The following is a 26,330-nucleotide window of genomic DNA, read 5'->3' as shown; positions in this document are numbered from 1 at the left end:
GAGTAACAAATAGTTCATTATTAATAATAATCACAGTATCTACTCTTTCAGTTCAGTTCAGTTCAGTCACTCAGTCATGTCCAGCTCTTTGCAACCCCATGAATCACAGCATGCCAGGCCTCCCTGTCCATCACTAACTCCCGGAGTTCACTCAAACCCATGTCCATCAAGTCGGTGATGCCATCCAGCCATCTCATCCTCTGTCGTCCCCTTCTCCTCCTGCCCCCAATCCCTCCCAGCATCAGAGTCTTTTCCAATGAGTCAACTCTTCGCATGAGGTGGCCAAAGTATTGGAGTTTCAGCTTCAGCATCAGTCCTTCCAATGAACACCCAGGACTGATCTACTCTTTACTGAGTACTTACTACTTTCAGACACCATCATCTCATTTAATCCTCACAACAAACCTCTGAAGGCAATACTATTATTATCTCTGTTTCACAGCGGAAGACACTAAGGTGCAGAGATTAACTTCAAGTTTTCACATAACCAGTAAGAGGCAGAATCTGGATTCAAATCTATGAATCTGATCCCAGAGTTCATGCTCTTAACCACTGTGCTAACATAGTTTATATTTACACTGTATTGGTTTTACATAAAATAAATATATTACCTTCTAAAAACACTGAGAAACAAACCTATTGTAGACATACATCTTTAGAACCCCAGAGAATGTGGCATAAAAGCTGGTGCTTAGTTTCTCTAAGAGGTGTTCTTACCCTTAGAGAGTTTACAATCCAATCAGGAAACTAGAATACACATCTAGTGTATAATAATACTCTATAGGATAGGATAAGTACAAAAGAGGAGTACACTCAGGACTGCTCTGAAAATTGAGAAAGTAATTTTTAAGGATTGGGCCATCACAAAAGACTTAATGAAAGAGATAGGTCTTAAAGAAGGAGTAAAACTGATAGGAGGAAGAAAAGAGGTATGGTGTTATAAGCAAGGAGATGCATCCAAATATAATTATGAAGTACCAAGAAAATATTCAATTGTTTAATTGCTTCATGTATGAAGGTAATAGGTGATGAAGCTGGAAAACTGGGATCATACTGGGCAGGAATGCTGGACTTTATCCCCTAGACCTGTGATTGATAAAGTAGTCACTAGTAAGATGTAGCTATCGAGCACTTGAAAAGTGGCAAGTCCAAACTGAGATGATTTGTATAGGTAAAATACACATCAGCCTTTGAAGACTTAGTATGAAAAAAAAAATGTAAAATATCTCATTAATAATTTTTGTATTGTTTACATTTTGAAATGAGCATACTCTGGATACACTGGTAAATAAATATATTATTAAAATCCATTTCACCTGTTTCTTTTTATTTTTCTAATATGGCTACTAGGAAATTTAAAATCACGTGTGTGGTTTGCATTTGTGGCTTACACTGTATTTCCATTGAACAGTAGTACTCTAAAAAATGGAAAAAATGAAGGAAGACTAATGAGCAAGGATTTCTGTAAAAAGTGTTTTTAAAAGTGGATTCTGGTATAAACAGATAGGTTCACATTGTAAGGCAATATCTGTTTTTTCAATAAACTAATGGGAAAAAAAGAAAAAAAAGGTAGTAGTGAAGTATTGGGACTGCTATAGCTTAAAAGATATTTAAGAGACAGAATAACCAAATGCAATGTGTAGATTCCGGATTCTGACTCAAGCAAACCAATCATAAAAAAACCATTCAGAGACAACTAGGGAAATGTAAACAAGCACTAGATTTGGATAATATCAATGAATTATTGGTAATTTTGGAGGATTAATGACTTAATGGAGATGAAATTAAAAGTTGCAAACTAAAGTATGCTTTACAGATGTAAACTAAAATATGTTATTGTGAAATGACAGAACACTTGGGATTTGGTGGGGACAAAAAAAGTATACCTCTTTCCATATCAAAAAATAAATAAATACAAGAAAGTAAATACTGTGATTAGAATTTTCAGAATTTTGTTCAAAAAGGCAGTAAAAGAGATAACACAATACATTAATGCAATCATAAATCAAAATAAAGTGCTCTTTCTATAAAAAACTGAAGGGCTTGAGTATAATTATCTATACAAAGGACTATGCAGTGGAAAAAGGAAGTTTCAGGGCTAGAGAAATTCAAAGTGGTGCCATTCTGATAGTACTGTATAGGAAGGTCTTCAGAATAACACAGTTCTGTCATTTTAGGTATACTTAGGGCCACACAGTAGAGAAGGCAATGGCACCCCACTCCAGTACTCCTGCCTAGAAAATCACATGGGCAGAGGAGCCTGGTGGGCTGCAGTCCATGGGATCGCGGAGAGTCGGACACCACTGAGTGACTTCACTTTCACTTTTCACTTTCATGCATTGGAGAAGGAAATGGCAACCCACTCCAGTGTTCTTGCCTGGAGAATCCCAGGGACGGGGGAGCCTGGTGGGCTGCCGCCTATGGGGTCGCACAGAGTTGGACACAACTGAAGCAACTTAGCAGCAGCAGCAGCAGCAGGGTCATACAGAATGTTGAAACCAGTCATGAAAATCAGATCTTCTGACTTAGTATTGATATAAAGGTGGTTGCGTCTGCCTTTAAACATGACAAAACCCTATGAAGAACCTAAACTATACTTTTCCTTTTAGATTTTTAAACTGTATCATTCAGTTATTCAGTTATAGTTCGGTGAAAGTCGCTCAGTCATGTGCAACTCTTTGCGACTCCATGGACTGTAGCCTGCCAGGCTCCTCTGTCAATGGAATTCTCCAGGCAAGAACACTGGAGTGGGTAAGCCAATTCCTTCTTCAGGGTATCTTCCTCACCCAGGGATCAAACCCGGGTCTCCTGTATTGCAGATCCATTCTTTACCAGCTGAGCTACCAGGGAACCATCATTAAATAACTGACCATATCAAAATATCTTTTTCAATGTGCTTAGGGTTTGTCTTGACTGCTTCTCAAATGGATATGTGGTAAAAGATAAAATTTAAAAAAAAAAGAAATCTAAGGAGTAACAGCAACAAAACTACCTTAACATTTCCAAATGAAATGTATATCCTGCTATGGAGAACAAAGATGCAGGTTTGACCTCCAGGTAAAATGCAAGCAAGAATAGTCAATATGTTGTTGAGTCCAAGCTTGCTCTGCTTGCCACACAACAGGCACCAATCCGAGATGAGAGGTTGAGTCAAGGAAGAGACTATAATTGGGGAGCCAGCTGATGGCGAAGATGGCAGGCTAGCACCTGAAAATAACCATTTTACAGGGTCTGGATGCCAGGTTCTTTTATAGATCAGACATGGGGGAAGGTGAGGAAGCAAAGTTTAAAAAGCCATTAATATTGCAAACATCTCACAGAATGGCAAGCCTCAAGCAGGGGATTTGTTAATTTCTTTCTTCCTGCCAGCTATGGGTGGACAGGGTTCTGAACCAAGGCACTCTAGTTTAACAGTCAGGCAGAGGGGCAGGATTCTTTAAGGCTGGCCATTCTGTATGATTATAACAGAAGCAGCAAAAACAAGTCAAAGAAACAGTACCAACATGGAATCAGGATTGGCTTCTCTGCAACAAATCTAAGGTAAGCAGCACATAGATTTGACAGTAAAAGCGAACAACAGAGAGAATGACAGGGAGAGGAAAGTGCCCATTTGGAGTACTCAATAACTACCTCAAAGTGAGCGTTTTATTTTGCTTTTTCTGTGAGCTTGAACGATGTCATAGGTGCCCTGCGAATAGGAAGACTTGCTAAGAGTGTGAAAGGACTTTGAAAAGTTTTCATTTTCAAGTCGGTTTCTAAAATCTAAAAGAAATAAGCTGAACATCTCTTCCAAAAAAATAATATTAAAACTGAAAAACTTTGGGATTCCCTGGTAGCTCGCTGGTAAAGAATCTGCCAGCAATGCAGGAGACCCCAGTTTGATTCCAGGGTTGGGAAGATCCCCTGGAGAAAGACTAGGCTACCTACTAAAATATTCTTGGGCTTCCTTGGTGTCTCAGATGGTAAAGAATCCGCCTGCAATATGGGAGACCTGGGCTCAATCCCTCGGTTGGGAAGATCCCCTTGAAAAGGACATGGCAACCCACTAAAGTAAAATCTAAAAGAAATAATTAAGTTGAACATCTCTTTCAAAAAAAAAAAAAATTAAAAACTTTTTACTCAGCATAGGTTTTAGTTCTCTTAGTTTTGGAACGTTCTCATTCCAAAGGAAGTCTCGGGAGAAGGGAGGAATCAGTTCTTGTCACCCTTCTCATCGACCTCCACCCGCTCTAATCCCAACTGTACCCCCTCCGTAGCCCCCCACCCCTCATCCCCCGTCATAGTACTGCAGTCGTCAACCGGGAAAGGACAGGGAGCTGCAGTGGGTAGGTTATATGGAGGAAGATTTGGGGAAGGCGGAAGAAGCTTGAAGGGGCGTGCTGGGGGTACTCGCTGAGGAAGAGGAGAGAAACGACAGTCTGGGAGCCAGGACAAGAGCGAGTTAGAACGAGGCAAAGGAAACCTTTTCCCACCGCGCCCGCACTTACTGTTGGTAAACTCCTGAGGTAGAGGCGATGGGTTACCATAGCGACCGCGTCCAGAGGGCGGAGCGGCGCTTCCGATCGGTGCCTCTGCCATTGCGGCTCGGCTGGAAACTTGACCGCGTTAGGTCAGTGACTTCCGGCGGAAGCAGAAGCCGGTTCCGAGGTTTGGCAGACAGCAAGCGAGGAGTGGGCTTTAGTGGCTCTACCGTTGGTAAGTTTGCGATCGAGCGGATCCAGGAGAGGGTACGGGTCTGTGGCTGGGCGACACAGGGCACTGTGAGTGCAGTAGATTTCCGAGTCCCAATTTTGAGGAAGCCCCGGATGTCTCGTTGAGTTCGCGGCTATGGGAAGAAGTTGCCTGGTTCTGGGGCTCCTAGCGGGTTCTCTTCGGTTCGGGAGTGTTGTCACGTCTTCCCTTGAAGAGTTTCAGGAGCTCTTTGCGAGGTCTGAGTGCCTGTCCAATAACTGAGGGACTGTTGCTCTCCACCTGCCAGTGCTGACTGGCTATTTGGCGTGTTATTCTTTGAAGATAACCTGAAAGACAAGAAGTGAACTGGAGACATTAAGAGGAAATGCTCCCAAATTGATTTTAATTCCTCGTTTTGCTTTTTAAGAATATTTATTCATTTTATAAACACTTATTAGTCCAGGCAAGAATATTGGAGTGGGTTGCCATTTCCTTCTCCACTAGTATGTTTAATGAGTACCTACTCTGTGTCGCTTTTACCAAGAGACTAGCAGAAACACCTTTCTTAGAGGGCCATCCACCGCTCGGGTTCATTATCGAATTCTTTTTTTTTTTTTTCTTTCTTACTCTGTTGTATAGTCGTTAATTTAAGATATAAGCGTATATCATGAAACATCTGACAGATTTTTCCACACTTGTCTATACACTTAAACGTGAAATTCTTGGGGGCGTTTCAAATGAAAATATTTGCTTCTTCAGGCTTGCATTATTATCATGACTTAATATTACAGAACTTAGGGAAGCTGTACCTAGTTATTTCCCAGATATACGCAGACTGTAATGAATTGTCGTCAATATTTATATTCAGCTGATCTGAAAAGGACCTCTTCTTGTTCAAGGGATGATGGCGTTTGAGCAGATACCAAAAAAGGATTGGTACAGCATTCTGGGAGCAGACCCATCTGCAAGTGTATCAGACCTAAAACAAAAGTATCAAAAACTCATTTTAATGGTAAGTCTTTTGTTTTCAATTCTGTATTGCAGGGGGAAAATTGGGTTTTTTTATGTGGCCAGAAATACAGGTTTCTGTACAACGAATATATGATATCAAAGCAGGAATCAAAAGTATTAATTTGGTTAATTGAAAGTTTCAGTAATAGTATAAAAGAAAAAAGTTGATTTGAGGTGGAATTGCATAGTGATTTGGACCATATCTGAATCATGCTGATTCTACCACTAACTAATCTTGGGAACTCAGGCAAGTTATTTTCCCCTATATTTTCCTTGTGTTGGCTAAAGTTATGTTCCATTCTTTGTGAGCACGGACTGTAGCTTGCCAGGCTCTTCTGTCCATGGATTTTTCCAGGCAAGAAATACTGGAGTGGGTTGCCATTTCCTTCTCCAGGGGATCTTCCCCACTCAGGGATCAAACCTGCTTCTTCTGCATTGGCAGACAGATTCTTTACCACTGAGCAACCTCAGGGAGTATTAAATGAAATAATCCATGTGAATTTCCTTGAAGTGTGCCATGTAGTAAGCGACATTAGCATCCAGTAAACACTAGCTACATGTGGCTATTATGCACCTGAAACTTGGCTAGTCAAAAATGAGGTGCACTGTAAGTATAAAACAGACATTGGGCTTTGAAGGCTTAGTACAGAAAAAGAATATAAAATAATCTATTATTTTTATGTTTATTAAATATTGAAGTGATTATGTTTTGGATATATTGGCTGTTTTGCATATTTTATACATATACAGTAAACATACTATCAAAATTACCGGGCTTCCCTGGTGGCTCAGATGGTAAAGAATCGTCCTGCAAGGCAGGAGATGTAGATTTGATACCTGGGTTGGGAAGATCCCCTGGAGAAGGGAATGGCAGTCCACTCCAGTATTCTTGCTTGGAGAATTCCATGGACAGAGGAGCCTGGCAGGCTACAGTTCGTGGGGTCGCGTATACCCTAAATGTATTATCAAAATTAACTTCATCCATGTGCTTTGTAAACATTGTGTATATGGCTTGCATTTATAGTTTACATTATATCTTTATTGAATAATACTGATTTAGGCTAGTTAAAGACTTGTTTTTCACTGATTTCATTCCTTTGTGAAATGGTTTGTGGTATTTAGAAAGAGGTGGTATCTTTCTAAACTACCATATTAATTTTTTCAGATTATATTGTGAGGTTTGTTAAGGAAATCAGTAACTATAATAATCTCCAGTTAACTCAGTTTACAAAAAGAGTAGAGGATCATTACTTTTATAATATGAGTTGTTTCGCAAGTTTTTTTTTTAATTTTATTTTATTTTTATACTAAGTTTTTATTAGATAGATCAGTGAGATTTTGCCATAACAGTGTGAAACAGTAGATGTTTCACTGTCAAGAATATATTATTATCCTTGCTCTAGGTAATAAGTTGAGCTAAATGATGTTAAGGTTTCTTTTGCCTCAGAATTTTTTTTTAAATTTATTTTAATTATTACTATTATTTTTTGTCTCAGGATTTTTAAGATTTCTGTCAGTAAAATCAAGTAGACTTTTTGGAAAAAATTTTTAGTACTGTATCATTCTTGTGCCTCAGTTAACGGAGATATGAGGCTGGAGAAGTACACTGGCTTTAGATCATGCATGGCCCTGTAAGCTATTTGGCGTTTAATTTGACAAGAAGTTATTTGCATTTAGTACAGTAATATCTGTCAAATGTCAAACAAAGTGAATGAACTATTCTGCATCCTCTCTAGTAATATATCCCAGAGTTCCAGTTGCTGTACATCTTCCCCAACATTTGATGCTGTTAGTCTAAATTAATCTCTTAGGAGTTTTTCAGTTTTGCCGCCATTGACATTTTGGGCAGGATAATTGTTCTTTGGGGTTATCCTGTGCTTTGTAAGATGGTTCACAGCATTCTAGATGCCAATAACAACTAAAAATGTCTCCTGGTTGTAAAAATTGCAAACCTCCCTATCTCATTGAGAACCACTCCACTGCACATTCTCCTGTGTTCATAGTGATATCTCACTGTGGTTTTGTATTTCTCTCATGGCTGATGGTGTTGAGCTCATTTTTAATGTGATTTTAGCCATTTGTATAATTTTTTGTGTGTGAAGTCTCTTTTGAAAAAGAGACTTGATCTTATATATATATAAGTGTATGTATTTTCTCCTAGTCTGTGGCTTGCCAGCTCATTTTCCTAATGGTATTTTTTGAGGAGAAGTTTTTTATTTTGGTAAACTGTAATTTATCAGATTTTTGTTTTACGATTAGTGCTTTCTGTGTCTTCTCTAGGAAGATCATGAAAATAATCTCCTATGTTTTCTTCTAGAAGATATGTAGTTTGCTTTTACTTTCGCCCGCATGCGTGCTCAGTCATGTCTGACTCTGCGACCCCATGAACTAGAGCCCACCAGGCTCCTCTGGCCATGGAATTTTCCAGGCAGGAATGCTGGAGTGGGTTTCCATTTCCTATTCCAGGGGATCTTTCCGACCCAGAGATCAAACCCACGTCTCTTTTATCTCCTACATCGGCAAGCAGATTCTTTCCTACTGTGCTGCCTGGGAATTGTGTATCCTGTGATATAGGAAGTCATGTTTTTGGTTTTCCCTCAGTAACGATATCCAGTGTTCATCATTTGTTGAAAAGATTTTCCTCTCTCCTTTGGACTGTCTTGGCAAGATGGATCTATTTTTGGACTATATTCTCTTTAATATATTTGTTTATCCTTTTGCTAATACTTTTGTCTGGATTACTATAGGTTCACAATCAGTTTTAAAGTCACATAAAGTTACATAATCTTATTCTACTTTTAAATGTTATTTTGGTTAATTTAGATTGCTTGCGTGTACTGTCTGAGCCACCACAGAAGCCTCAGTGTTGAAATTTAGTATGGTTATTCCAGCTCCAAAAATAATTGGGAAATAACTCCATTTTCTCTCTTTCCTGAAACACTTTGTGTAAGATTGCTATTGTTAATTATTTAAATGTTTAATATAATTTACTAGGGAATTAAACTGGGCCTGAATTTTTCTTTGTGGGAAGTTTTGCAGGTATGTGTTTATTTTTTGAGGCTATAGGGCTGTTGAGAGTTTCTTTCTATTTTCTGTTTTGTCAACATAGGTGAATTATACTTTTTCAAGAATTTGTCTATTTCATTTAAGAAGTCTAATATCCTTCAGGGCTTCCCTGGTGGCTCAGAGGGTCAAGAGTCTGCCTGCAATGCAGGAGACCCAGGTTTGATCCCTGGGTCAGGAAGATCTCCTAGAGAAGGAAATGGCAACCCACTCCAAAATGTTCATACTGTTGCCTTATTAGTCCTTTATTGCTATAAATTATGTAGTTATGTTTTCCCTTTGATTCTTTATATTGGTAATTTGTGTTTTCTATTTATTTTTTCCTAGTGAGGCTCACTAGAGTTTTTTCTATTTCTTTAATCTTGTTTGCCAAGAACAAACTTTTACTTTGTTAACATTTTTATATTGTTTGTTCATTTCTCTTCACTTGATTTCTGTTTTTAATTTTATAATATCCTTTCTTCTACTTATTTGCTTTTATTTTCCTGGTTTATTAATGTAGAACCATTCATTATTGAATGTACACCTGTCTTCTTACATTCTTAACATAGTCACTTAAAGCTATAAATTTCGCTCTAAGCTAGGAAAACTGCTTTAACTTCATTCTACAAATTTCAATATGTGTATACTCAAATTATATAAAAGTTTCTCCTGTAATAGTTTTCTTTGACCAATGGGCTACTAGGAAGTACATTGTTTAATTTCTAAACATTGGAAAATATTCAGAACTTTCTATTATTGACTTCTAATTTAATTCTGCTGTGATTAGATTTCATTCCTTTATATTAATTAAAACATTTTTATGGCCTAGCATATGATCTACCTTAGTTAATATTCCCATGCCCTTGAAAAAGATGTATTTGGCTTTTATTAAATATAGTGTTCTATAAATGTCTGATAGATCAAGTTAATAGTATTCAAATACTTTATATCCTTATTGATATTTTTTTGGACGATTTTTATCAGTTTCTGAGAGAAGGACATAACGTCTTCAACTGTGATTGTGGATTTGTGTTTTCCTCTATAGTTTTGTTAATTTTGTTTTATTTATTTGGGATCATTTTTATTGAGTGCATATATATGTGTGTGTGTGCATAAAGATTATGCCTTTATGAATTTGAACCTTTGATCATTGTCAATTTCCCCTTTGTATTTCGGATAGTATTCTTCCTGTAGTGTACTTTGATATTTCTGTAGCCAACATCTGTCTTATCCTTCAGTTTAGTTCAGTTCAGTCACTCAGTCAGTGTCCGACTCTTTGCAACACCATGGACTGCAGCTCGCCAGACCTCCCTGTCCATCACCAGCTCCCGGAGCTTACCCAAACGCACGTCCATTGAGTCAGTGATGCTGTCCAACCACCTCATCCTCTGTCGTCCTCTTCTCCTCTCACCTTCAATCTTTCCCAGCATCAGGGTCTTTTCCAATGAGTCAGTTCTTTGAATCAGGTGGCCAAAGTATTGGAGTTTCAGCTTCAACATCAGTCCTTCCAATGAATATTCAGGACTGATTTCCTTTAGGATGGACTGGTTGGATTTCCTTGCAGTCCAAGGGACTCTCAGGAGTCTTCTCCAACACCACAGTTCAAAAGCATCAATTCTTCTGTGCTCAACTTTCTTTATAGTCCAATTCTCACATCTATACATGACTACTGGAAAAGCCATAGCCTTGACTAGATGGACCTTTGTTGGCAAAGTAATGTCTCTGCTTTTTAATATGCTGTCTAGGTTGGTCATCACTTTTCTTCCAAGGAACAAGCGTCTTTTAATTTCATGGCTGCAGTCACCATCTGCAGTGATTTTGGAGCTCCAAAAGATAAAGTCTCTCACTATTTCCATCGTTCCCCATCTATTTGCCATGAAGTGATGAGACCGGATGCCATGATCTGTTTCCTGAATGTTGAGTTTTAAGCCAACTTTTTCACTCTCCTCTTTCACTTTAACAAGAGGCTCTTCAGTTCTTCGTTTTCTGCCATAATGGTTGTGTCATCTACATATCTGAGGTTATTGATATTTCTCCCAGGAATCTTAACTTCCAGCTTGTGCTTCATACAGCCCAGCATTTCTCATAATATGGTCTGCATATAAGTTAAATAAGCAGGATGACAATATGCAGCCTTGACATACTTCTTTCCCAACTTGGAACCAGTCTGTTGTTCCACGTCCAGTTCTAACTGTTGCTTCTTGACCTACATACAGATTCTCAGGAGGCAGGTCAGGTGGTCTGGTAGTCCCATCTCTTTAAGAATTTTCCACAGTTTATTGTGATCCACACAGTCAAAGGCTTTGGCGTAGTCAATAAAGCAGAAGTAGATGTTTTTTCTAGAACTCTCTTGCTTTTTTAATGATCCAACAGATGTTGGCAATATGATCTCTGGTTCCTCTTGCCTTTCCTAAATCCAGCTTGAACATCTCGAAGTTCATGATTCACATAGTGTTGAAGCCTGGCTTGGAGAATTTTGAGCATTTTTTTGCTAGTGTATGAGATGAATGTAATTCTGTGGTACTTTGAACATTCTTTGGCATTCCCCTTCTTTGGGATTGGAATGAAAACTGACCTTTTCCAGTCCTGTGGCCACTGCTGAGTTTTCCTAATTTGCTGACATATTGAGTGCAGCACTTTCACAGCTTAGGATTTGAAATAGCTCAGTTGGAATTCCATCACCTCCACTAGCTTTGTTTGTAGTGATCCTTCCTAAGGCCCACTTGACTTTGCATTCCAGGATGTCTGGCTCTAGGTGAGTGATCACTACTGCTGTTGCTGCTAAGTCGCTTCCGTCGTGTCCAACTCTGTGTGACCCCATAGATGGCAGCCCACCAGGCTCCCCTGTCCCTGGGATTCTCCAGGCAAGAATACTGGAGTGGGTTGCCATTGCCTTCTCCAATGCATGAAAGTGAAAAGTGAAAGTGAAGTCTCTCAGTTGTGTCCGACTCTTAGTGACCCCATGGACTGCAGCTTACCAGGCTCTTCCATCCATGGTATTCTCCAGGCAAGAATACTAGAGTGGGGTGCCATTGCCTTTTCCAGGTGAGTGATCATACCGTCATGATTATCTGAGTCATGAAGATCTTTTTTGTATAGTTCTTCTGTGTATTCTTGCCACCTTTTCTTAATATCTTCTGCTTCTGTTAGGTCCATTACCATTTCTGTCCTTTATTATGCCCATCTTTGCATGAAATGTTCCCTTGGTGTCTCTAATTTTCTTGAAGAGATCTCTAGTCTTTCCCATTTCATTGTTTTTTCTCTATTTCTTTGCATTGATCACTGAAGAAGGCTTTCTTATCTCTCCTTGCTATTCTTTGGAACTCTTCTTTCAAATGGATATATCTATCCTTTTCTCCTTTGCCTTTCGCATCTTTTCTTTTCTCTGCTATTTGTAAGGCCTCCTCAGACAACTGTTTTGCCTTTTTGCATTCATTTTTCTTGGGGATGGTCTTGAACACTGCCTCCTGTACAATGTCATGAACCTCTGTCCATAGTTCTTCAGGCATTGTGTCTATCAGATCTAATCCCTTGAATCTATTTGTTACTTCCACTGTATAATCATAAGGGATTTGATTTAGGTCATACCTGAATGGTCTAATGACTTTCCCTACTTTCTTCAATTTAAGTCTGAATTTGGCAATAAAGAGTTCATGATCTGAGTCACAGTCAGCCCGTGGTCTTATTTTTGCTGACCGTATAGAGCTTCTCCATCTTCAACTGCAAAGAATATAATCAGTCTCATTTCAATATTGACCATCTGGTGATGTCCATGTGTAGAGTCATTTCTTGTGTTGTTGGAAGAGAGTGTTTGCTATGACCAGTGTGTTCTCTTGGCAAAACTCTGTTAACCTTTGACCTGTTTCATTCTGTACTCCAAGGCCAAATTTGCCTATTACTCCAGGTGTTTCTTGACCTCCTACTTTTGCATTCCAGTCCCCTGTAATGAAAAGGACATCTTTTTTGGGTGTTAGTTCTAGAAGGTGTTATAGGTCTTCATAGAACCGTTTAACTTCAGCTTCTCAGCGTTACTGGTTGGGGCATAGACTTGGATTACTGTAATATTGAATGGTTTGCCTTAGAAATAAACAGAGATCATTCTGTTGTTTTTGAGATTGCATCCAAGTACTGCATTTAGAACTCCTTTGTTGACTATGATGGCTACTCCATTTCTTCTGGATTCTTGTCCACAGTAGTAGATATGATGGTCATCTGAGTTAAATTCACCCATTCCAGTCCATTTTAGTTCACTGATTCCTAGAATGTCGACATTCACTCTTGCCATCTCCTGCTACCACTTCCAATTTACCTTGATTCATGGACCTGACATTCCAGGTTCCTATACAATATTGCTCTTTACAGCATCGGACCTTGCTTCTATCACCAGTCACATCCAGAGCTGGGTAGTGTTTTTGCTTTGGCTCCACCCCTTCATTCTTTCTGGAGTTATTTCTCCACTGATCTCCATAGCATATTGGGCCCCTCCCAAGTAATGGCTCCGGGACTGTCCTCTGCGCTTTCCCTTTGGTTGCTTTCAAAATTTTTTCTTTATCTTGTGATTTTAGCGGTTTCTCTGGCATTTGCCTAAAACGTGATTACTTTGCATTTGTCCTAATTAGGGTTAACTGAGCTTCTTGGATTTTTGATTGCTATCTTTCTTTAGTTTGTTTTGGAATGTTTTCAGCAATTATGTCTTCACTTTCTTTTTTTTTTCTCCTGCTTCATTCTTTCTTCTCTATTTGGGATTCTGATTACATATAAGATTGTACTGTGGGTATTGGTTGCTCTATTCTTTTTTCCAGTAGTTTTTTTTTTCCAATTTCTATTTCAGTTTGCATAATTTCTGTGAACCTGTCTTCAAGTTCACTGGTTTTATTTTCCCTTCTGCTTTGTCCATCTCCTAATAAATTCATTACAAAAATTATTTCTCTTTATTATCTAATTTTTATATCTAGCTTTTATCCTGGCTCTTTTTATATAGCTTTCATCTTTCTTTCATCTTTTCCTTTCTAGTGTTGTGTACCACTTCCAGTAGTTCCTCTAAATACAGTCTTTTTAAAGTCCCTGTCTGATAATTCTAACATCTGGGTCTAACATCTGTCTCTGAGTCTGGTTCTGAAATTGCACAACTCAGATGGGAGTTGAACCCATGGACTGGGCCTTGAATCCACTGTCTTTTAATTGAAATTGCACACCAGGTCTCAGGACTTAATGAAGCTCAGGTTCTATATGTCTCAGTACAGAAGGAATTCAGCGATAGGCAAAGTGATAGGTAAGAGGTAGATCTATTGAGAGAGATACACACTCCATAGACAGAGTGTGGTCCATCTCAGCTGGCAAGAGGCCCTGGGAGATACACATTCCATAAGACAGAATGCGGTCCATCTCAAAAGATGAGAGCAACCCAGAAATGTGGTATGGTGAGTTTTTATGGGCTGAGTACTTTCATAGGCTAGTAAGTGGGAGGATTATTCCAGCTATTTTCAGTAAGGGCTGGTATTCAGGAATTGGGCCACCACCTACTTTTTTGGCTTTTTATGCTTGGCCTTGGAACTGTCATGGCACAGTTGGGTATGTCATATAGCTTGTTAATGTATTATAATAAATGTGTAATGAGGCTCAGGGTCTATTGGAAGTCAAATCTTTTCCATCTGGGGCCTAATCGGTTCTAACCAGTTTTTGTGGTATCCTCAAGAGCTATGTCCTTCTTTCAAAGGTTATGCCCTGCTCCCTTCCCTTCTATTTCAGTTCTGTATGCTTTCTTCATGATGGAGCAAATTCTCTTGCTTCTTTGCATATCTTATAATTTTTTTTGAATGCCAAAATTGTTTGTAAATGAAAAGCAGAGATTGAACTAAGGAATCTATTCTCAGGGATGGGCATGTGCCTTCTTTGTAAGGCAACATGTATAGCAGTCTGAGTCACTCTAGTCTGTAATTGAGCTGAGTTTTTTTGCTTGCTATTGCTTTCGTGTTTTATTTCACCTTGGGCTTTAGGTGGTTTGAGCAGGATCAGAACTGCCCCTGTAGCAGAACTTGGGATCTGAATCCTTCTAGGATTTGTCTCAGCTCTCCTGCCCTGTCCTTGAACTTCATATTAGGAATGGTCTGTCTCTGTCTTCCTGTTCCTTTCCTGAGTTGGGGATGACTGCTGCCTGTGCTCACTGTGAAATCTAGATTCCTTCCAGAGATTCTCCACTGCTTCAGTCCTGCCTTCTGACTTGAGTAAGCCACTTGTGCTTGTGCCTTGTGGGTGACCTTGGCAAAGACCTGTAGGGCGAATGGGTGCAGACTCTGTTGTGTCTGGGGTACCAAGGATTGTTGTGCCAGTCTGTGTCTGGTCCTTAAAATTAAAGTTCATTTTCCTCTTATCTTTGTCAGTATTGATTTCCTGCTTCTGCTGCCAAAAGTCAAAACAGTGATGGCTTTTTTTTTTCTCTCTTCTAGGGTCTTTTCATTTGGATTTTGGTTCTTTGGGTATCTTTGAGTTTCTTTGAGTCATCAGCTCTCTATTTTTGTTTAATTTAATTAATTAATTTATTGACTGTGCTAGGTCCTTGTTGCCTCTTGGGCTTTTCTCTAGTTGCAGCAAGTGGGGACCACTCTCTAGTTGTGATGCACGTGCTTCTCATTGCAGTATCTTCTCTTGTTGCTGAGCACAGGCTCTAGGGCGCGGGCTTCAGTAATTACGGCACATGCAAGGGCTTTGTTGCTCTGCGTCTTGTGGGCCCTCCCAGACCAGGGATCAAACCTGTGTCTCCTGCACTGGCAGGCGGATTCTTTACCACTCAACTTCCTGTTTAAAGAAATGGTTGAATTTCTAGAATCTGGCTTATTCTTCTGCATTATTCCTTTCTGCATTATAATATGCCATTATTTCTCCCATCTTTGAAAATACCCTTTCTCCGAACGCATTTCTGCCACCTCTTGCCCCAACTCTTTTGTTCTTTGCAGCAAAAACTGTTTCAAAAATTTGCCTCTGCTTCCTTTCTCCAATTTCTCCCTTCCTATTATCTCTCTTAAACCTGCTACAGTGCGGCCTTGTTCCTGCCACTGCTCTCTCTCCCTAGTCCACTGTGCCCCTTCCCCTGCCTCACCCAGTGAACTCTTACTCATTGGCTTAGACAGTAAAAACTCTGCCTGCAATGCAGGAGACCTGGGTTTGATTCCTGGGTCAGGAAGATCCCTTGGAGAAGAGAGTGTCCACCCACTCCAGTATTCCTGCCTGGAGAATTCCATGGACAGAGGAACCTGGCGGGCTATAATCCATGGGTTGCAAAATCAGACATGACTGCGTGACTAATACTTTCTCCCCCCTCCCCTTTTTTTTTTCATATACTGTTTTATACTAATTTATACTTCATACTTTATAAATGATTTTAAATCTTATCTGGTGTTATCCTCTCAGCAGTCCCATAAGGTAGGTAATACTATCTTTATATTTGCAGCTGAGCAAACCAATTCTTAGTTAGAATCAAGTGATTTGCCTGAAACACACAATTAGTAAGGTGTAAAATCTAGGCTTGATCACATATCCTCTGCCCCTCAAGACTCTCCCATTATATCAGACTTCTCATAATTGCTATCCAAAAGGGTTTACAGTTGTTCAGAGGCATAATTTTCAGTTTTCTGGATTTCACTGGAAGGCCTATTCATGTACAGTTAATGAAGTAGTACAGAGGTCAGACATAATTACTATTCTCTGTTTTAATTTTGAAGGGATCTAGGTTATATATGGTGTATGGAGATAAAACTTATTTTTCTTATTCTGTTTGTCTAAGTTTAGAATTTCTAATAGAGTTGAGAAGGAGAAAATTATAAGGGAAAATCATACTACTTACCATGCTTATCAGTTTTTTTTCAAAAACACTTTTAAAGTTCATAATCTTGCTTTCTAATTTGAATTACCATGTATTTTCTTAAGTCTGTTTTTCAGCAATGTCACCGAACAGTTGGAGAATAAAATTACATTTGACAAATACTATTCTGTATCTAATTTTGTAAAAAGGCGCATTTATTACATGCAGTTTTCCAAGTTCAGGAGACTTTGAATTTAACACCTCCTACATAATTAGTTGTTGGGATAAAATATTGCTAAATCGCAGGCTGCTAAGTTTACAATACATGTTGATTTAGTAAATACTGTTTCCTTATTTTAGTTTTTGTGAACGTAGTACTTACTCAAGGTCCTGATTCTGAAAAATTCTTATTAACTAATTGTGATATTTTAGAATGCATAAAAGATACATATAAAGCACAGAATTAGCTTGAAAGACATTTATTTCATATACCATTAAGTCTATTGCCTAATAAATTACTGTATAAAAATAAAAGTAATTGAATTAGCATTTCCCAGTGGCATTTGTTTTTTTTTTTGGCGGTGGGGACGGAGCTGTGCTAGGTCTTCACTGTGGTACACAGACTTAGTTGCCTGGTGTCATGTGGGATCTTATTTCCCTGAGCAGGGATTGAACCCACGTCCCCTGCATTGGAAGGCAGATTTTAACCATTAAACCACCAGGGAAGTCCTCCAGCAGTGTTTTATTAATAGGGACTTTGTGTGTGCTCAGTAGCTCAGTTGTGTCCAATTCATTGTGACCCCATGCACTGTATGGAATTTTCCAGGGAAGAATACTGGAGTGGGTTACCATTTCCTTCTGCAGGGGATCTTACCAACCCAGGGCTCGAACTCACTTCTCTTGTGTCTCCTGCATTGACAGGTGGATTCTTAACCATTGGCTACCTAGGAAGCCAGTAGGGACTTAATAAAAGTAAACTGCTCTTCTTTTTTCCTTATGAATCAAATTTTAAACTATTTTTCTAGTTTTTTTTTTAATGTAAGTTGAATGATAATTCATTGCTTTGTGATGGTCTAGGGTCAAGAATGATTAGTTATGTTATCCCGTGTGTTTTACAGTTATGCATGCGAAAATTGCTGTTTACTGAGGAAAAAGCTTCCCCCCAAAAGCTTTGTCACAGTGAAAATTGGGGGCCTTTTCCTGTTGATGCTGATAATATTACAGGATGCCTTTCAACTGCAAAGGAATTATTATGTTGGAAAATTATATGCTGCTGTTGCAGTATGTTCCATAATCTTAAAGAAAATGCATGTAATTTGAGGCAAAAGTGTGCAGGTTGCTGTTGTTCTTAAGGTTGGAAGGGTATAAACTGCCTTTGACAGTTACATGGGCATTCAGAGATTCTCTTGATTTTAAGTGATTATATATGTAGATTACCATTAAGCTTCTTATGTAATACATTTTAGCATCTTGAAAAAGAAAGTAGAAAAGGGTTCCTGAGCTATAAGGGAGAAAATTACCAATCAGAAAAGAAGGGAGATAAGAACAATTCTTTAAATAGGTCTTTCGACTGTACTACAAAGTGATTGTAATTATTGAAAAGGTATTTAGGCAATATGAGAAATGTTCTGAAAACATCTGGCAGTGTTGTGAGTAAAAATCAAAAGAGTATAACTTGTAATGAACATTAATGATTTATGTTGATGTGGTTAACTGTTTAGCTGTCCTCTGGGTGTCATACAGGGTGCAGGGTATTTAACAGTAATTACTTTGGTATGAACTGTTCTTTTCCATGATAAGACAATGACATTTTAGGTGAACATTAAGTAATAACATTAACTAATACACATTACTGTATATCAGACACTGTTCTAATCACTTTATGTCCATTTATTTAACTCTGTAGAGCAATAAATCATTATTATCCCTGGAAAATGAGGCTCAAATTAAGTAACACTCTGGTTGGTGACAGGAAATTATGACACACTCTATTATACTTTGAAAACTAGGTAAATAAGAAAGCTAAGAGTTACCTTTTCAAATTTTTCCTTATCTTTCTATTGCATATATACAGCAATAATAGATTGTATCTTTAGAGAAAAGGCAGCATTTATGTTACACATGCAGAAGAGAGAAGGGTTAACTATGTGGACTCTGCAGATGAGGTAATTTCCTGGGTTTGAATTCTGACTCTGCCACATATTAGTTCTGTGACTCTGAGCCAGCTCTATAATTTAGGAACTTGTTTCCTTATCTGCAAAATAGGTACGAATCATTATTTATTCATAAATATTAAATACCCATGTGGATGTGAGAGTTGAACCATTAAGAAGGCTGAGCAACGAAAAATTGATGCTTTCAAATTGTGGTGCTGGAGAAGATTCTTGAGTCTCCCTAGGACTGCAAGGAGATCAAACCAGTCAATCAGAAAAGAAATCAACCTTGAATATCCATTGGAAGGATTGATACTAAAGCTGAAGCTCCAAAATTTTAGCCACTAGATGCAAAAAGCTGACTCATTGAAAAAGACCCTGATGCTGGGAAAGATTGAAGACAAAAGAAAAATGGGGCTGCAAAGGATTAAGTGGTTAGCAGCATCACTGACTCAATGGGCATGAATGTGAGCAAACACCAGGAGATAGTGGAGAACAGAGGAGCCTGGCATTCTGCAGTTCATGGGGTCGCAAAGAGTTGAACCGGACTTAATGACTAAACAACAACAACAACTATATGCCAACTCTGTTCTAGGCATTTAGTAACTAAATATCTATTTCATAGGGTAGTTATAAATATTTAAATCAGTAATAAACATAAAGCATCTAAAATAATGATTGTTGTTGTTCAGTTCCTCAGTCATGTCTGACTCTGCGACCCATGGATTGCAGCACGCTACGCCCTCCTGTCCTTCACCATCTCCCAGAGCATGCTCAAACTCATGTCCATTGAGTCAGTGATGCCATCCAACCATCTCTTTCTCTGTCATCCCCTTCTCCTCTTGCTTTTAGTCTTTCCCAGCATAAGGGTCTTTTCTAATGAGTCAGCTCTTCTCATCAGGTGGCCGAAGTATTGGAGCTTCAGCTTCAAAATCAGTACTCTTAAAGAATATTTAGAATTGATTTCCATTAGGATTGAATGGTTTGATCTCCTTGCAGTCCAAGGGACTCTCAAGAGTCTTCTACAACACCACAATTCAAAAGCATCAGTGCTTTGGTGCTCAGCCTTCTCTAGGGTCCAACTCTCACATCCATACATCACTCCTGAAAAAGCCATATTTTGACTGGGGGGACCTTTGTTGGTAAAGTAATGTCTCTGCCTTTTAATATTCTGTCTAGGTTTGTCATAGCTGTTCTTCCAAGGAGCAAGGATCTTTTCATTTCATGGCTGCAGTCACCATCTGCAGTGATTTTGGAGCCTAAGAAAATAAAGTCTGTCACTGTTTTCATTGTTTCCCCATCTATTTGCCATGATGGGACTGGATGCCATGATCTTAGTTTTCTGAATGTTGAGTTTTAAGTCAGCTTTTCACCTTCTTTCACCTTCATCAAAAAGCTCTTAGTTCCTCCTCGCTTTCTGCCATAAAGGTGGTGTCATCTGCATATGTGAGGTTATTGATGTTTCTCCCAGCAATCTTGATTCCAGCTTTTGCTTCATCCAGCCCAGCATTTCTCATGACATACTCTGCATATAAGTTAGATAAGCAGGGTGACAATATATAGCCTTGACGTACTCCTTTTCCTATTTGGAACCAGTCTGTTGTTCCATGTCCAGTTCTAACTGTTGCTTCCTGACCTGCATATAGATTTCTCAGGAGGCAGGTCAGGTGGTCTGGTATTCCCATCTCTTTAACAGTTTTCCACAGTTTGTTGTGATCCATACAGTCAAAGGCCATAAAGTCAAAGGTGTAGTCAATAAAACAGAAGTAGATGTTTTTCTGGAACTCTCTTGCTTTTTCTATGATCCAACACATGTTGGCAATTTGATCTCTGGTTCCTCTGCCTTTCCCAAATCCAGCTTGAACATCTGGAAGTTCTCAATTCATGAACTGCTGAAGCATAGCTTGGAGAATTTTGAGCATTACTTTGCTAGCATGTAAAATGAGGGCAAGTGTGCAGTAGTTTGAACATTCTTTGGTATTGCCCTTTCTTTGGGATTGGAATGGAAACTGACCTCTTCCAGTCCTGAGGCCACTGCTGGGTTTTCCAAATTTGCTGGCATATTGAGTATAGCATATTAACAGCATCATCTTTTAGGATTTGAAATAGTTCAGCTGGAATTCCATCACCTCCACTAACTTTGTTCGTAGTGTTGCTTCCTAACTAAGGCCCGCTTGACTTCGTACTCCAGGATGTCTGGCTCTAGCTGAGTGATCACACCATGGTGGTTATCTGGGTCATGAAGATCTTTTTGGTATAGTTTTTCTGTGTATTCTTGCCACTTCTTCTTTATATCTTCTGCTTCTGTTAGATCCATACCATTTCTGTCCTTTATTGTGCTCATCTTTGCATGAAATGTTCCCTTAATATCTCTGATTTTCGTGAAAAGATCTCTAGTTTTTCCCATTCCATTGTTTTCCTCTGTTTCTTTGCGTTGTTCACTTAGGAAGGCTTTCTTATCTCTCCTTGCTATTCTTTGGAACTCTTCAGTCAGATGGATATATCTTTGCTTTTCTCCTTTGCCTTCCACGTCTCTTGTTTTCTCAGGTGTTTGTAAGGCCTCGTCAGACAACCATTTTGCCTTTTTGCTTTCTTTTTCTTGGGGATGGTCTTTATCACTGCCTCTTGTACAGTGTCACGAACCTCCTTCCATAGTTCTTCAGGCACTCTGTCAGATCTAATCCCCTGAATGTATTTGTCACTTAAACTGTATAATCATAAGGGATTTGATTTAGGTCATACCTTACTGGCTTGGTAGTTTTCCCTACTTTCTTCAATTTAAGTCTGAATTTTGCAATAAGGAGTTCATGATCTGAATCACAGTCAGCTCCCAGTCTTGTTTTTGCTGACTGTATAGAGCTTCTCCATCTTCAACTGCAAAGAATATAATCAGTCTGATTTCAGTGTTGACCCTCTGGTGATGTCCATGTAGAGTCATCTCTTGTGTTGTTGGAAAAGAGTATTTGCTATGACCAGTGTATTCTCTTGACAAAACTCTGTTAGCCTTTGACCTGCTTCATTTTGTACTCAAGGCCAAACTTGCCTTTTACTCCAGGTATCTTTTGACTTCCTACTTTTGCATTCCATCCCCTGTGATGAAAAGGACATCTTTTTTTGGTGTTAGTTCTAGAAAGTCTCGTAGGTCTTCATAGAACTGTTCAACTTCAGCTTCTTTGGCATTAGTGGTTGGGGCATAGACTTGGATTACTGTGATAATGAATTGTTTGCCTTGGAAACAAACAGAGGTCATTCTGTTGTTTTTGATATTACACCCAAGTACTGTGTTTCACACTCTTTTGTTGACTATGAGGGCTACTTCATTTCTTCTAAGGGATGCTTGCCCACAGTAGTTGATTAAATAGCGGTCAACTGAATTAATTTTGCCTATACCAGTCCATTTTAGTTCACTGATTCCTAAAATGTCGACGTTCACTCTTGCCATCTTCTGTTTGACCACTTCCATTTTACCTTGATTCATGGACCTAACATTCCAGGTTCCTATGCAATATTGCTCTTTATAGCATCGGACATTACTTTCACCACCAGACACATCCACACCTGGACATTGTTTCCATTTTGGCTCAGCCTCTTCATTCCTTCTGGAGCTATTTCTCTGCTTTTGTCCTGTAGCATATTGGGCACCTACTGACCTGGGGAGTTCATCTTTCAGTGTGCTATCTTTTTGCCTTTTCATTCTGTTCTTGGTGTTAGCACAAACAATGCTTGGTACATAGTAAATGCTCAGTTATTTTATGGTTGCATATAACAATTCAGCATTGGGAGATTGACACGTTTCTGTTTTTTTTTTTCCCAACAGTGAAAATAACACTTTAGTCTATTTTGATGGCTTAAGGGTCATCACTGTTAAAATTAATTTTTGTACTCTGAAAACACACACATAGATGGTTGAGCAGATAGTGGAAAATGTCAGATGTCAGCTTGATTTGTTCGTCTCTTAAAGTGAAGATGAAGAATGTATATCTGTACATAATTGTGTGTTTACAGAGCTGATTAGTCAGTGACAGCACTTTTCTCCCAGGTAAGACTTGCATTGTTCTTTCCACCCCATTTGTCAGCGTTCTCTAAAACATCATTACTAGACAGACCATAACAACATGTAAATTATTCTTCAATGAAAAAAGAATCAAAATTAATCTTTAAAGGTGTGAGGTAGACTATCCTTTATAATGGATTACATTTCTCATAAAATATTTCTGTGACATTCTTTATTTTGAATGTCTTAGGACACAAGATGAATCACTGAAATGAGCAAAGAAGTATTAAAAAAAAAACTTCTGTTTTAAAATTTTGACTGTTTCCTTATGGTAAAGATTTTGATTTTAAAGTGAATAGATTGGCTGACCTGGGCTTCCCTTGTGGCTTAGCTGGTAAAGAATCCGTCTGCAATGTGTGAGACCTGGGTTCGATCCCTGGGTTGGCGAGATCCCTTGGAGAGAAAGGCTACCCACTCCTGGCCTAGAGAAGTCCATGCACTGTATAGTCCATGGGGTTGCAAAGAGTCGGACACGACTGAGAAACTTTCATTTTCAGATTGGCTACCTAAGGTAAGCTTGTACTTCTGATACATTATTTCATTGTAAGTAGAAAACAGTGAAATTAATCATCAAAAAAATTCTTTTGGTCCAAAAAAACTTGGTGAAAAGAAACTTTTGATGATCCATATACTAGTTTAGATGACACTCGGGAAAACTGAGTTGATCAGATTTTCAGTCATAAAAATCTTTTTGTTTTGTACTATTTAAAGTTCTTTTTTTAGCAAGCAATAAAAACCAACTCCTGCCAAGTGCAAAGATAGCTATTAGAAGAGTTTCATGTGGTTCACAGAATTGATAGGTGGCTGAAGGCTTATGTCTAATAAAATAGGAACCAAGGGGACTGCAGAGGGCTAAAAAAATAGCAGCTATTTCACAGCTAGAGCAGCCTGGTCAGGGCACCATTGCTGTTATCTGTAGTGCCGCCATTGCTGTGGAGAGCTTCTGACTGCCTTGGTCAAAATTCAGAGTTGCAGGAGAGGGCTTTGTTGAGGCTGGCAGAATTTAGTTATGGAAGACCACACACAGTTTGAGAGAGAGAATTCTTCAAAAGTATGTGAGGAAATTGAGAGGAAAGGATGCCTGGCACCCCCATAAAGTAGGGGGTCTTGCTGTGTGAATAAATTCAAGAATAGTTAACCTATCCTCCATGTTAAAGCCAAGAACCTATAACTTACTGCCCAAGTAAATTTGGTTAAGTTGCTAAAATAGCATGAAGTCTAGTGTTGTATAGGCAGGTGGGTTCTCTAAAGCATTTCCTTCATTGTTTAGTAATGTTACCAGCGCATTCTTCTTTCTAATGACATGGATTAATTTGAAATGCCAAAACTGCTCTTAAGAAAATATATGGCAATCATTTAATCATAGGGACTCAAAAAATCCTTTTTGATTAGAACATAGATGCAAATACAGGTTTTAATCTTTTCAGTGAGGCCTCCTCATATATAAATCACAAATACATAAAGTATGGTATGTTTCAGTACTATTTCTTCAAGTATGGTAGACTTTATTGATTATATGCAAAAATAATTTTAAGTGATATGCAGGTGAACGATTTTTATGTAAGTAGTTATATTTTTACTATAAAATATTTTACTATACGTAAATATATATCACTGGATAATTTGGTTTTAGAATGAAGCTGAGTAATAAAAATGACTTGGTTTACCAAAAAAAAAAAAAAAGAGTATTAAGTATGAGAATATGGCAGAAATCTTAAAGATACTGTAACAATGACTGAATTTTAAGAAGCCCTAGTCTGTACTACAGACCAAGGAGTCACAGTCAGGCAGAATAGTGCTTGCTGCTGCTGCTAAGTCACTTCAGTCGTGTCCGACTCTGTGCGACCCCATAGAGGGCAGCCCACCAAGCTCCCCCGTCCCTGGGATTCTCCAGGCAAGAACACTGGAGTGGGTTGCCATTTCCTTCTCCAATGCATGAAAGTGAAAAGTGAAAGGGAAGTCGCTCAGTCGTGTCCGACTCTGTGTGACCCCAGAGACGGCAGCCCACCAGGCTCCTCCGTCCATGGGATTTTCCAGGCAAGAGTACTGGAGTGGGGTGTCATCGCATTCTCCGAGAATATTGCTTAGGATTTTTTTTTTTTTTAACTATGAAAAATATTAAGAAATCACATTCTGGCCTCAGGAAGCATCCATTTTTATGCTTTGAGATTAGCACAGTTTTAAACTTTCCTCCACTTGTAGATGGTAGCAAGCTTCTATTTTGAGTCTAATAGTATACTTCTTACACAATAGAGCAGTAGTATGAGAACTTCACTGTTTTGTCATGAATAGATGTAATTGTGACATGTATACATTTTCTTAAAGAAGGCAGGGGACTGTTTCATATTTCAGAAGAAAAATTACTTTAGCAAATGAATGAAATAAAAAACATAGCACAGAGTTACTTTTCAGCTCTGGAGATAATATTACTTTGTCATGTAATATTGTGCCATTTGGAAAACCTATATTTTTCTAAATTAAAGAAAATAGGTTTTGTTTCTTCTGTTTTTTTCCTTTCATTATATCCTTAGATGTCATCTGGGCTTCCCAGATGCCCTAGTGATAAAGAATTCACCTGCCAGTGCAGGAGACACAGGAGATGCAGGTTTGATCCCTTGGTCAGGGAGAGCCTCTGGAGGAGGAAATGGCAACCCCCCAAGTATTCTTGCCTGGAAAATTCCATGGACAGAGGAGCCTGGTGAGCTACAGTCCATGGGGTCTCAAAGAGTCGGACACGACTGAGCAAATAGTTGTCATCTACATGACTCTTCATATCTGAGAACTTTTTTCCTGTCTTACCATACTGGAAGTAACTTTGTTTTGGTGATTCAAAATTGTTTTCATAATACACGCTCTGTAGACAATAAATAGTGGTAATTGAGAATGCTGTCATAATTTGCTTCCAGTTTGCCATGTATTTAAGATAAAAATATTCCCTCCCCAGGTTTGCCTAAAATTCTATTACTGACAATCCTTTTAAAGTTTAATCAGGGCATAAATGCTTCACAGTTTGCTTTTGCAGGAAGTGGGAAAAAAAGAAATCTTAAAATAGCTTTCTAATTATGATCTGACTTATCTAACTGACAGGAAATTCATGAAGGGATAGTTTAGGCATTGTTTTATTTGTCTCATAATCTGACTTGCAAGAATCATAGAATTCCAGAGATTCTAACTAAAAGAAATATGGAGTGTCAGAACATAAAGGAAACTTTATTACAAAGACTTACACTCAGAAAATGAAAGTATTGAGCACAGAAAGGTGAAACAAAGATACTAAATTTTCAAAATCGAGTAATATGATGAAGTTATAAACCAAAAATCATTTTCAAAGTTGTAAAAAGTAATAGTACTAAGCAAAATTGAAATTGGAGGGGTGTGAGATCCAACCAGTCCATTCTAAAGGAGATCAGCCCTGGGATTTCTTTGGAAGGAATGATGCTAAAGCTGAAACTCCAGTACTTTGGCCACCTCATGCGAAGAGTTGACTCATTGGAAAAGACTCTGATGCTGGGAGGGATTGGGGGCAAGAGGAGAAGGGGACGACAGAGGATGAGATGGCTGGATGGCACCACTGACTCGATGGATGTGAGTCTGAGTG

General features: G+C 38.7%; 2 protein-coding genes across 4 annotated transcripts in view; one reads left to right on the top strand and one right to left on the bottom strand.

Annotated features, from left to right (window-relative positions):
* Nucleotides 1-4,583, bottom strand: part of DCDC1 (doublecortin domain containing 1) — a 469,967-nt gene extending 465,384 nt beyond the window's left edge. The window contains exon 1 of the mRNA XM_006060826.3: nucleotides 4,488-4,583. The gene's annotated coding sequence lies outside the window, so the exon portion shown is untranslated. The remainder of the gene's footprint in view (nucleotides 1-4,487) is intronic.
* DNAJC24 (DnaJ heat shock protein family (Hsp40) member C24) overlaps nucleotides 4,561-26,330 on the top strand; it is a 76,953-nt gene continuing 55,183 nt past the window's right edge. The window contains exons 1-2 of one of the 3 annotated variants that reach the window (XM_044929317.1): nucleotides 4,561-4,695; nucleotides 5,571-5,683. In XM_044929317.1, the coding sequence (XP_044785252.1) occupies nucleotides 5,573-5,683 (111 nt within the window). In that variant the 5' untranslated portion in view covers nucleotides 4,561-4,695; nucleotides 5,571-5,572. Of the gene's footprint in view, nucleotides 4,696-5,539; nucleotides 5,684-26,330 lie in introns of all 3 variants that reach the window. The other 2 variants (XM_006060821.3, XM_025265758.2) reach the window with 2 other exon arrangements.

Source organism: Bubalus bubalis, chromosome 16 (genome assembly GCF_019923935.1).
Source record: "Bubalus bubalis isolate 160015118507 breed Murrah chromosome 16, NDDB_SH_1, whole genome shotgun sequence".
NCBI lineage: Eukaryota > Metazoa > Chordata > Mammalia > Artiodactyla > Bovidae > Bubalus > Bubalus bubalis.
This window is presented reverse-complemented; position numbering and strand designations above follow the sequence as displayed.